This window comes from Oncorhynchus keta, chromosome 4 (assembly GCF_023373465.1).
Source record: "Oncorhynchus keta strain PuntledgeMale-10-30-2019 chromosome 4, Oket_V2, whole genome shotgun sequence".
NCBI classification, from domain to species: Eukaryota; Metazoa; Chordata; class Actinopteri; order Salmoniformes; family Salmonidae; genus Oncorhynchus; species Oncorhynchus keta.
In genome coordinates, this window is record NC_068424.1 from 22,805,020 (window position 1) to 22,818,264 (window position 13,245).

General features: G+C 42.0%; 1 protein-coding gene across 2 annotated transcripts in view; it reads right to left on the reverse strand.

Annotated features, from left to right (window-relative positions):
* Positions 1–2,415: 2,415 nt before the first annotated feature.
* Positions 2,416–13,245, reverse strand: part of gnal (guanine nucleotide binding protein (G protein), alpha activating activity polypeptide, olfactory type) — a 65,381-nt gene continuing 54,551 nt past the window's right edge. For both annotated transcript variants that reach the window (XM_035756408.2, XM_035756415.2), the window contains exons 8-12: positions 8,325–8,383; positions 5,956–6,076; positions 5,311–5,441; positions 4,725–4,792; positions 2,416–4,601 (exon numbers count right to left, since the gene is read on the reverse strand). In XM_035756408.2, the coding sequence (XP_035612301.1) occupies positions 4,455–4,601; positions 4,725–4,792; positions 5,311–5,441; positions 5,956–6,076; positions 8,325–8,383 (526 nt within the window). In that variant the 3' untranslated portion in view covers positions 2,416–4,454. The remainder of the gene's footprint in view (positions 4,602–4,724; positions 4,793–5,310; positions 5,442–5,955; positions 6,077–8,324; positions 8,384–13,245) is intronic.

Here is a 13,245-nt window from a genome sequence, read left to right on the forward strand (position 1 = left end):
CTTGTAGAATCCATGCCCCGAAGAAATCAGTCTGTTCTGGAGGCAAGGGTGGTCCAAGCCAGTACTAAATGGGTGTACATAATACAGTGGCCACAGTGTATTTGACCACATCTGTATCATTAGCACTCATTAGCATAGTTCACTCATGTAATGTTCTAAGTGTGGCAGGTAGCCTAGAGGTTAGAGCTTTGGGCCAATGACTAAAAGGTTGCTGGTTTGAATACATGAGCCAACTAGGTGAAAATCTGTCGATGTGCCCTTGAGCAAGGCATTTAATCCTAATTTTCTCCAAGGGTGCGTACTTAGTCCAAACACACCAAACAGTCGTGAAGAGGGCACAAAACCTTTTCTCCTCAGAACACTAAAAATATTTGGCATGGGCCCCCAGATCCTCAAAAAGTTCTACAGCTGCACAATCGAGAGCATCATGGCCAGTTGCATCACCGCCTGGTATGGCAACTGCTCTGCATCTGACCGTAAGGCGCTACAGAGGGTAGTGCGTACGGCCCAGTACATCACTGGGGCCAAGCTTCCTGCAGTCCTAGACCTATGTAATAGGCGGTGTCAGAAGAAAGCCCATAAAATTGTCAGAGACTCGTCACCCAAGTCATAGACTGTTTTCTCTGCTACCGCACGGCAAGCGGTACCAGAGCACCAAGTCTAGGACCAAAAAGTCTCGTTAACATCTTCTACCCCCAAGCCATAAGACTGCTGAACAATTCATCAAATGGCCACCGGACTCTTACATTGCCCCCCCATTTGTTTTGAACACTGCTGCTACTCGCTGTTTATCATCTATGCATAGTCACTTCACCCCTACCTACATGTACAAATTACCTCTAACCTGTGCCCCCGCACACTGACTCGGTCCCGGTGCCCCATATTTTCTTAACTCTTCTTGAACTGCACCTTTGGTTAAGGGCTTGTAAGTCAGCATTTCACAGTAAGGTCTACACTTGTTGTATTCGGAGCATGTGACAAATAAAGTTTGATTTGACTACTATGGCCAACTCTTTGAAAAACACGTTTCACTGCATCTATCTGGTGTATGTGACAATAAACATCTATTTACTGTTTGTTGACCTTTTCTGTGGGCAGCACTACCCTGTGTACCACCTGAACGATGCAGAGTGCACTGGGAAGGATGTCGCCTCTCCGGAAGAGCGCCACCAGGTGTTCCATGAGCATTATGACATGCTATACCAGGAAGCTTCTCAAAGGGTGAGTTTAAATACACAGGACTATCACTCACACATGGGATTCATCTCTATTGTCTGAAGTGGCCTCTGCTTGCTTTCATAAGTCGTTTTTTCCAGATCAGTGCAGATGAAGGAAAGGTCCTGACAGAGGAAGCCACTTCAGACTGAGATAAATCCCTAAGAATAATTCTCAAGGATATCTTTCTGACTGAAAACAATAATAGGTTGTCACTTACAAGCTTGTGATTGGAGAAATATGATGGATTCTTTTGGTTTCACTCTACAGTTACTTTGCTAGTTTCAGCTCCCCCTTATCCTGAGTGGCCACACCCACAGTGCCTATAAGGTGGTTCATGACAACAAGCACCCAGAGATCGGCTTTCCTTCCTTCAGCTGGAGAAACTGCAACAACCCCAGCTTCATCCTAGTAACTGTCAGGGTTGGGGTCAATTCCATTTCAATTTAAGTTTACTTCATGAATTTAAATAGTGTTAGAAGGGTAGAGAATCGGGACACAACCTCCCACTCCCTCTCTCTGCAGGGCACCTTCTTTCCTGCTAGAGGAGAGCAGCGTGCTGGCCATCTACTGCGCCACAGGCATGGTTGTCTCCCTCATGCTCATGGCCCACCTCCACTTCTCAAAGAGCTTCATGCTCCTAGCCACCAGCCTCATGGGCAAGCACAAGGGCCTGTGACTGTTATAGTGATTGTTTCCCCTAGATCAAATAATTATTTCCTTGGCAGGCCACATAAAAAAAAGGGCAGCATTCAGGTTAGCAAATACACAAAGTGTGATTGAAATCAAAGTAACGGTAGGGGACGTCTCATCTGTGTGACCGACGACCTTTGACCTCCTCACCCTGACCATGTTCATCCCTGAGACCAAAGAGACAGTAATAGGGTTGACACTCCTGACATCCAAACCAACAGCACCTTTTAAAGGCCTTGGTCACTCTTTGTTGGTGCATTTTAATAGTGTGCAAAGATATGTTATCCGTTCATTCTCTTTATAAATGATTGGCAACTGAATGTTTTTTAAATTTTTTTATCCCGGTGAGTAAGCTATTGACCTTTAAATGTGACCCGGACGAAAACAGTCGAGGGAAGACGGCAGAACTGGGTTTCTTGCAACTGTAATTTATGCATATACAAAGTGTACATAAGTATCATTTCCCCACATATTCAGTTTAGACAAACCAAAAAAAATAAACAAAGGTCTTCTGATGTGCCTCTTTATTAAAATAAAAATACTTTTTGTATTCCTTAAAGGCCTGAAAACACAAACGTTATCACATCTACCTCCTCGCTCTCAGAATAGACTTGCACATTGAAAGCTTCTGTTCAGTGTTAAGAATATCCTGTCTAACTGTGCCCACACGCTCACAATGCCTGTGCCATTGTGAAGGGATCTCTATGACCGAAGGATCACTACTTTATCATCTTGTCTCATTCTATATAAGTTGATGCCTATACATCTGTATGCATACATACGTTCTAGACAATCATAAATATGTATACGCATAGGTACACACATTACTATGTATAATTGTACATATAGATTTATAGAATATATGTATATCTTTATAAATGTATATGTACATATATATTAATACAAAATGCACATGTACAATGTAGATATACAATGCATGAGTACATGTGTGTATATATGTTTTACAGTACATGCATGCTTTGAAGCACACATACACACACATTTACTGGCACGCGCATGTATACATCTCATACACACTTCATATCTAAAAAGATGCTTCCTACTGTAGTAAAACAACGCCAGGTTGCGATTTGGACACGTCAATGGATCTTCCAATGTATTAAAGCTGAGAATCAGAAATAAAAATATACATTTTCACCGTCGAAACGAAAGAGGATGAAGGCATGTCTCTGGCTGCGACCTGCGGTCACTGCGGTAGGTAAGTGGTTAATTTGCATAATGTATACAGGATTTGATTTTTTTTTTTTACACCGCACAAATTTTTCCGCCGTTTTCTACTAAAAGAACATTTTCTTTTTTTATAAACCAGAAAAACTAACCGAGAGAGAAAGAGAGAGAGAGCGAGAGCAAGAGAGAAACTCCCTGCCTGCAGTCTCTACTGTCAGATAGAGTTTGACATCAAGCTGTACAGCGCAGTCAAAAACATACATCAGAGCTCAATTTACAGGTACAGCCATTATCAAGGCACAAAGATATTCTACAAGAAGTTTTTTCTCTCAATAAAGTTGTACAAAATAACATTACATTTTGCAGTCTGTACAAGATAATCAACCTTGCACAGTGTGCAAGATAACAAAAACAAAAATATATTATATATATTTATATATATATATAGAACTATTGCCCAAGAGGATCTAAGTCAAAAAGGACTGTCTGTGGGCAAATCAAAGTGAGTGTGGTATTTCTCTTTCCATCTAGACACGTGGCAGAATGCTGCTGCCCTACGACAGGAGGTGCATTGGACTCAAACTCCCAGCATCCTCCTGGTCTTCCCACAAGCCCCACCCCCTCTATGCTAATTCTACGGCTCTCAGCAACCACACAAAAGCAGTCAGAAAGCCTCTCTCTTCATGTTGCAATAAAAACAAACAAACCCAAATAAAAAGTGACAGAGTAATAAATATCTCGGTGCTACATCATGTGTATACTTCCTTGACGGCGTTAAGTTACCTAATGCAAAGTGCATTACATCTCCTGCCCGCCCCACTCCTTCATCAAGTACTCAGAGCAGAATAGAGAGAGGGAGGGAGAGAGCGAGCAAAGCGGAGTAATCCATGCAAAGGAGTGTCGGAAGGTTGATTCCAACTCTGGAACCAACACACACAGGAGTTACCTCATTAGATACCTCAACTCTCTCACGCACAAACGTACACACACACGCCCTCTGACAACATCAGCTGGTCCAGGTCCAACCACAACAGAAACTACAGAAGACTAGTTCAAATCAAAACCCACAAAACAAGATGTCTAAAAAGGCTTAGTGGAATGAGCAGAATAAAGGCATTTGAAATAAGACAGGCACACACACATCCTTTCCCATCCCCGCTTATACCTACAAAATAACAGTAAAAAATGGGCCAAAATTAAAGAACAAAATAAAACCAAAAATGGCAAACAAAATGACAGCATTGTGATGCTTCAGTAGTTCTCCTGGTCCCTGTGTTGAAAGGAACTTGTGTTTTGGGAGTGGAAACAAACTGCACCGGGATTGGCCCAGAGCCGACTGGATGGTGGGCTACGACCAATCACAAGAGTTCGTACTGGCGCAGGTGCATCCTCTGGATGATGTCTCGGCAGTCGTTGAAGACACGGCGGATGTTCTCCGTGTCCACGGCGCAGGTGAAGTGGGGGTAGCAGTAGTGCTTTCCGTCGCCGCTCGCCGTGCTGATCCTCTGTGGGGAGACACATTTCTGTTAACTTCCTGAATCGGAACAGAAAATGACCCCAAACCTGAAATGGTTAACACTACAATACAAGCATCTACAGTCAGAACATAGAATGAAAACTGTACGTACAAGGAACTCATCTCGGATGAAAAACTTGGCCCGGGTCACTTTAGGGTCCTCTCCGGGGTCTGGAACGGCTGTTCAGAAAGAGACAAACAGAAGAAATCCAGGTTCATCAGTACAAGGATACCATATCATTAGGACTGGATGTAGTGCAGTGCCTGATGATGGTATCTGCAATCAAATGTTTATGGAGCATCTAACTAGTGCTCTCCGTGCTCCAAACTATTCTGTGATTTAATTTGACGATGGGAAGAAAGGCATGTTTATGCTATTACATCCTGCAATTGAGTACCTGGGATATCTATAAGTTAGAGGGTCATATGAGGGCTAAATAAAGGTTTATTCCAGGGCCTGCGCAAATGACTCCATTTGAGTCGCAAATTTCAAAAGTGTGAGTCGCCAAAATGGGTTAATCTTTGTATACATCTTGTGGATCGGTTTGGAGGTCCTTCACTGTGAAGCAACAACGATTTGGTGCACGCTTCGTTGCTGGAAGAGCGTAATGTGTGGGTCTCTTAGGTTAGTAGATCTTAATTATTATGATCAAGTTTTATTTAAAGAAACAGTGTTTTCCGCACATCTCAGCACCCACCTTCGGCCGGCACAGTATACCGAGCGTACTCAGGGAAGTAGTCTTCAAGTTTGGATTTCCCTGCTAAGATCTTGTCAGCCAGCATGTCCTGCTTGTTCAAGAACAGGATGACTGAAATGGTCCGTAAAAATCTGAAAAGAAAGATTGTAAGAATGACGTGACTTGACAGGCATTTAAACAATGACACTGTGTCAGAGTTATTGGAATGTGAATGGATGCGTCTAAAAGTCAAATATCTCGATCCAACTCATGTGTTGCTTCCGTTTGACCGATTCACACTGATATCACCACGTTGACGGATTAAAACTAAAATGGGAAGCACGCTTCAGTCTGTTACCATTATTACTGTCAATCGCTAAAAGTACATGCTCTTACAATAATATATACTCCAGAAGTCATATTATTATACATGTAGTGTTGCAATGTACTTTAAAACATATTTTCACCAAGAATTTGCAACAGAAAATAAACAAATCTGGTTTAAAATTAATTCAGTTTGCAACTGTATTGCAAGTATATTGAAATCGTAACAAAATGGAATGCAAAAGTTACATTCGCCTATTACTAAATCTGGTGTGAAATTTTAAGTAGGGCATAATTGAGTCGGGAGAGGGCAGAGAGCCTGATTAGGTGACCATGACCAACCTGTTATTCCAGATGCTCTTGAAGAGATCCAGGGATTCCCGGAGTCTGTTGGTGCTGTTGTCTTCCCTTATGACCATGTTATAACTGCTGCTTGCTGCCACAAAGATGATAGCAGTCACGTCTAAAAGAAATAAGAGCACATTAAATGTTTTTTTTAAGCATGATATGGTGCATATTGGTGCATAATGGTGTGCATTATGAGGATCAGACGCAGTGACATCGTAAACCATGTAATGTTAAAGGAAAATTCCACTAAAAGACTATCTTTAGTCATTAGTTTCATTAGTCCACTGTTGATACAGTCCAAAAATGTCATACTATGACACCTTCTGTATTTGTTGTTACTTGGTAGCAACTAGCTACAGACCCTGTGTTGCGGATCATTTACAACTATTTTGGATTGTCCAAGCTGTAACATTAGCGTTAATCTCAGGCTTCACTAACTAACGTTACGGTTTTAAGTGGAAATATTCTTTGCTACTTTTCAAACGAAGACCAAGTAGTATTTCACGTAACAAGTTGCTATATATGCCTTTTGTTTTGTTCATGAGGAGTAATGGCCGAGAGAAGGCAGGAGACACTTTATTTTGTTGAGCGTCACATTGGTTAGACTGCTCCCTGTAACGGATCAGTCGTCCACCAGACTACACTCTACGGTTAGAGGGAGGTGGGAGAGGAAGCGTTGGGTGTCTTGGTTAGGGAGACAAGGGAATGGGGTTCAGTGTTTTCCGGTTAGGATAGATTTATGTTCTTTCCAACAGATCTTTACATATTTTCCTCACTACAAAGTATTAATGTGGTCCTTGTTGTTACTAAACATACACGATCACCCCTGTTAACCAACCCGTTCACACACCCCAATATCCCAGACCTGTGTGTTAATTGTAACACACATCTAGGCACCTTGTATCATTGCCTATGGGAGTGTGCCGAGATAAACATTTTGGAGCTCAGTGCTGCGCTATATCTCTGAGATTACTTCTACCCCAATACCATTAATCCCTAAACTTTGCAACCTAAATCTTTACCCAGAGAATATCTCTTTACATCGGAGAGAGAGAAGAAAATAGTTGACCTGTGTCTATTAAAAGCTAGGCGTTCAATTTCTCTCCTTTGCAGGTATGTCAGTTCTCTCTCACTTGGTCATTGGTTAAAATAATTAACGTCAAGCCTAGCTCTTGAAGAATTCACTTATATAATAAAAACATTTTTTTTTAAAAAGCCCCGGTCACTGTTTCACCTGTCCCTGTGATTGTCTCCACCCCCTCCAGGTGTCGCTTATTTCCCCCAGTGTATTTATCCCTGTGTTTCCTGTCTCTCTGTGCCAGTTCATCTTATATGTTTAGTCAAGTCAACCAGCGTATTTTTCCCCATACTCCTTTTCCATTCTCTTTTGCTAGTTTTCACGGTTTTGACCCCTGCCTGGACTACTGGACTACTTTCCCACCTGCCTGATCATCCTGCCTGCCCTTACCTTGAATCTGCCTGCCCTTCGGTACCTATTGGACTCTGAACTGGTTGACCTTTTTCTTGTACATGGCCATTCTCTTGCCTACCCCTTTTGGATTAATAAACATTGTAAGACTCCAACCATCTGCCTCCTGTGTCTGCATCTGGGTCTCGCCTTGTGCCTTGATAGCTCCAGAGTTTAATGTTATTTGGGATCTGTTTATTTTCTACAATTTTATTTGACCTTTGTTTAACTAGGCATGTCAGTTAAGAACAAATTCTTATTTTCAATGACGGCCCAGGAACAGTGGGTTAACTGCCTTGTTCAAGGGCAGAACAACAGATGTTTACCTTGTCAGCTCGGGGATTCGATCTGGCAAACTTTCGGGTTACTAGTCCAACGCTCTAACCACTAGGCTACCTGCCACCTATAAACCGGTGATATTGTAGAAGCATTGGAACTGTATATCTGTATATTCTAAAGAAATGTATATGAATATTGGCTATAGTTCAAGCGTAATCCGCATGATAATGTGAGGACTTTTTTTCTCTTCCGTTTATCTGTTGTTAATGTTGGATTGTTAAGTTTTTGTCTTTGGGTGAAAAATAATTGTATTTCTGTAACTGTTGACCTTATTTGGAACTAATACATAAGTGTAAAATTATATATATTTTTAAAATTGACTAATTAAACAAATACCAAAATAGATTTTTTTAGTGGAAGTGGATCCAGATGGTATACAATGCTAAGCTACTGTGACACAGTCCCTGTTCCCCCACAAGACGCTCAGGAGTTAACGCAGGTCTTCCGGTTTCAGGTAAGGTTACTCATTAAGCAAGCATGGTTCACTGAACCACCAACAGGACACATGCAAAACAACATTGTGGGCAGCAAAATTGTCCACATAATCCAAATTTACCATTGAAGCACTGAATCCATTTTCTCCTCTCGTCTCTCTGGCCACCTACATCAAACATACTGGGAGGGAAGAGAAAAATAACATTTTAACAGACTTCTGTATGATCCAATGTGTGATGGTGCCTATTTAACTCAAACATGTCTTGATCTCAAAACATATCTTATTTGTCACATGCGCTGAAAACTATATCGTGAAATGCTTACTTATACAAGCCCTTAACCAATAATGCAGTTTGAAGAAAATATTTACAAAATAAACATTTTAACAAAATAACAATAACAAGACTATATACAGGGGGTACCTGCACCGAGTCAATGTGCGGGGTACAGGTTAGTCGAGGTAATTGAGGTACACATCATGGACAAATTGAAATGGACAGCGTGGTGACAGCGTGGTGAAGAAGGCGCAATAGCGCATCTTCAACCACAGGAGGCTGAAGAAATTGGGCTTGTCACCTAAATCACACAAACTTTACAGATGCACAATCGAGAGCATCCTGTCGGGCTGTATTGCCGCCTGGTACGGCAACTGCACCACCCTTAACCGCACCGCCCTTAACCGCAAGGCTCTCCAGAGGGTAGTGCAGTCTGCACAACACATCACCGGGGGCAAACTACCTGCCCTCCAGGACACCTACACCACCTGATGTCACAGGAAGGCCATAAAGATCATCAAGGACAATAACCACTCGAGCCACTGCCCGTTCACCCCGCTATAATTCAGAAGGCGAGGTCAGTACAGGTGCATCAAAGCTGGGAGCGAGAGACTGAAAAACAGCTTCTATCTCAAGGCTATCAGACTGTTATACAGCCATCACTAACAGAGTGGCTGCTGCCCACATACAGACTCAAATCTCTGGCCACTTTAATAAAAGGACTTAATAAAAGGTATCACTTAGTCACTTTAAATAACGCCACTTTATTAATGTGTACATATACTACATTACTCATCTCATAACTAAAACTGTATTCTTTACCATCTACTGCATCTTGCCTATGCCGCAGAGCAATATATTTATATGTACAGTTGAAGTCGGAAGTTTACATACACTTAGGTTGGAGTCATTAAAACTTGTTTTTCAACCACTCCACACATTTCTTGTTAAACCAACTTTAGTTTTGGCAAAGCGGTTAGGACATCTACTTTGTGCATGACAAGTCATTTTTCCAACAATTGTTTTTATTGAATTATTTCACTTATAATTCACTGTATCACAATTCCAGTGGGTCAGAAGTTTAGATACACTAAGTTGACTGTGCCTTTAAACAGCTTGGAAAATTCCAGAAAATGATGTCATGGCTTTAGAAGCTTCTGATAGGCTAATTGACATCATTTGAGTCAATTGGAGGTGTACCCGTGGATGTATTTCAAGGCCTACCTTCAAACTCAGTGCCTCTTTGCTTGACATCATGGGAAAATCTAAAGAAATCGGCCAAGACCTCAGAAAAATTAATTGTAGACCTCCACATGTCTGGTTCATCCTTGGGAGCAATTTCCAAACGTCTGAAGGTACCATGTTCATCTGTACAAACAATAGTACACAAGTATATACACCATGGGACGACGCAGACGTCATACCGCTCAGGAAGGAGACGCATTGTCTCCTAGAGATGAACGTACTTTGGTATGAAAACTGCAAATCAATCCCAGAACAGCAGCAAAGGACCTTGTGAAGATGCTGGAGGAAACCGGTACAAAAGTATCTATATCCACAATAAAACAAGTCCTATATCAACATAACCTGAAAGGCCGCTCAGCAAGGAAGAAGCCACTGCTCAAAAACAGCCATAAAAAAGCCAGACTACGGTTTGCAACTGCACAAAGATCTGGGACAAAGATCGTACTTTTTGGAGCAATGTCCTCTGGTATGATGAAACAAAAATAGAACTGTTTGGCCATAATGACCATCGTTACGTTTGGAGGAAAAAGGGGGATGCTTGCAAGCCGAATAACCCCATCCCAACCGTGAAGCACGCGGATGGCAGAATCATGAGGAAGGAAAAAATGTGGATATATTGAAGTAACATCTCAAGACATCAGTCAGGAAGTTAAAGCTTGGTCGCAAATAGGTCTTCCAAATGGACAATCGCCCCAAGCATACTTCTAAAGTTGTGGCAAAATTGCTTAAGGACAACAAAATCAAGGTATTGGAGTGGCCATCACAAAGCCTTGATCTCAATCCTATAGAAAATGTGTGGGCAGAACTGAAAAAGCGTGTGCGAGCAAGGAGGCCTACAGACCTGACTCAGTTACACCAGCTCTGTCAGGAGAAATGGGCTAAAATTTAACCAACTTATTGTGGGTAAATGTTTGACCCAAGTTAAACAATTTTAAAAAGGCAATGCTACCAAATACTAATCGAGTGTATGTAAACTTCTGACCCACTGGGAATGTGATGAAAGAAATGAAAGCTGAAATAAATCATTCTCTCTACTATTATTCATAAAATAAAGTGGTGATCCTGACTGACCTAAGACAGGGAATTTTTACTAGGATTAAATGTCAGGAATTGTGAAAAACTGAGTTTAAATGTATTTGGCTAAGGTGTAAGTAAACTTCAGACTTCAACTGTACATATTCTTATTCATCCCTTTACATGTGTGTGTATATAAGGTCGTTGTTGTGAATTTGTTAGATATTACTGCATTGTCGGAACTAGAAGCACAAGCATTTCGCTACACTCGCATTAACATCTGCTCACACAATGTGTATGTGACCAATACAATTAGACTTGATTGGACTTGAATATAGTGCTTTCAGAAAGTATTCAGATCCCTTGACTTTTTCCAACTTTTGTTACGCTACAGCCTTATTCTAAAATTGCTGAAAAAACATTTCTCATCAATCTGCACATAATACCCCATAAAGACAAAGCAATTTTTTTGTTGACATTTTAGCTCATTTACAGCATTGAGCCTTCATGGGTAAGATGATACAAGCTTGACACACCTGTATTTGGTGAGTGTCTCCCATTCTACTCTGCAGTTCCTCTCGCGCTCAGTCAGGTAGAATGGTGAGAGTCACTGCACAGCTATTTTCAAGTCTCTCCAGAGATGTTTGATCGGGTTCAGGTCCGGACTCTGGCTGGATCACTCAAGGACATTCAGAGAATTGTCACAAAGCCACTCCAGCGTTGTCTTGGCTGTGTGCTTAGGGTCGTCGCCCTGTTGGAAGGTGAACCTTTGCACCTGTCTGAGCTCCTGAGCGCTCTGGAGCAGTTTAAAACAAAAATCCTGATCACTCTGTACTCTGTACCTGATCCTGATTAGTCTCCCAGTCCCTGCCTCTGAAAAACATCCCCACAGCATTATGCTGACACCACCATGCCTCGCCGTAGGGATGGTGCCAGGTTTCCTCCAGACGTGACACTTGGCATTCAGGCTAAAAAGTTCAATCTTGGTTTCATCAGACCAGACAATCTTGTTTCTCATGGCCTGAGAGTCTTTAGATGCCTTTTGGCAAACTCCAAGTGGGATGTCATGTGCCTTTTACTGAGGAGTGGCTACCGTCTGGCCACTCTACCATAAAGGCTTGTTTTGTGCAGTGCTGCAGAGATGGTTGTCCTTCTGGAAGGTTCTCCCATCTCCACAGAAAAACTCTGTCAGTGACCATTGGGTTCTTGGTCACCTCCCTGACCAAGGCCCTTCTCCCTCGATTTCTCAGTTTGGCCGGGTGGCCAGCTCTAGGAAGAGTCTTGGTGGTTCCAAACATCTTCCATTTAAGAATGATGAGGCATCTGTTCTTGGGGACCTTCAATGCTGCAGAAATGTTTTGGTACCCTTCCCCAGATCTGTGCCTCAACACAATCCTGTCTCGGAGCTCTACGGAGAATTCCTTCGACCTCATGGGTTGGTTTTTGCTCTGAAATGCACTGTCAACTGTGGGACTTTACATAGACATGTGTGCACCATGTCCAATCAATTGAATTTACCACAGGTGGACTCCAATCAAGTTGTAGAAACACCTCAAGGACAATCAGTGGAAACAGGATGTACCTGAGCTCAATTTCGAGTCTCATAGCAGAGGGTCTGACTATTTATGTAAATAAGGTTTCTGTTTTTAATACATTCAATTTTTTTTTCGAGAGAGACTTGTTTTCGCTTTGCCATTATGGGGTATTGTGTGTAGATTGATGAGGAAAACATTTAATTTAGTCCATTTTAGAATAAGGCTGTAACGTAACAAAAGGTGGAAAAAGTCAAGGGTCTGAATACTCTCCGAATGCACTGTAGGTGACTTATAGTATAGGGATTTCTCAATAAAGACCTTGCAATACAGTTGATTAGACTAGTTTTCTACATGGAGTGATGATGGAAACAGAGCTCCTGTGGGTAAAGTTAACCACTACAGTAAACCACTTGGCAGTATGTTGAGTTCCTGTGTCGTGGTGTTCTAGAGCAGATACTGCTTTCCTATTTAGTGTGCATACGTTAGACAAAATGGTAACCTAATCAAGGAGCAACGGTCTGACCCCACATTAGAAGAGTTGCGTGACCAAATTGTGCTTGTGGAACAGTTTGGAGATGTCGCCCATGGCCATTTCCTCCAAGATGATGTCCTGATGAGAAAGTGGGTACCTCAGTAGTTTTGTGGGGGAGGCTTGTTGGTTGTTGTACCAGTTAAGATGTGTGAGTTGGTGCTGAAAACTTTCCACGAGGATGTTGCTGGTCATCTGGGTGTGAGGAAAACCTACAATCGCATACTGAGACATTTCTTTTGGCCTAGTTTAAAGAGGGATGTTTCTGCGTTCATCAAAACCTGTCAATTAACGGGTAAACCTACTCAAGCTATTAAGCCGGTACTGCGGTTTCCTATTCCCGTAGTCAGCCAGCCTTTTGAGTAGCTAATTGTTGACTGTGTTGGCCCTCTGCCTCGCTCTAACGTAGTAGTTACCTGTTCACTGTGATATGTCAGACCACTA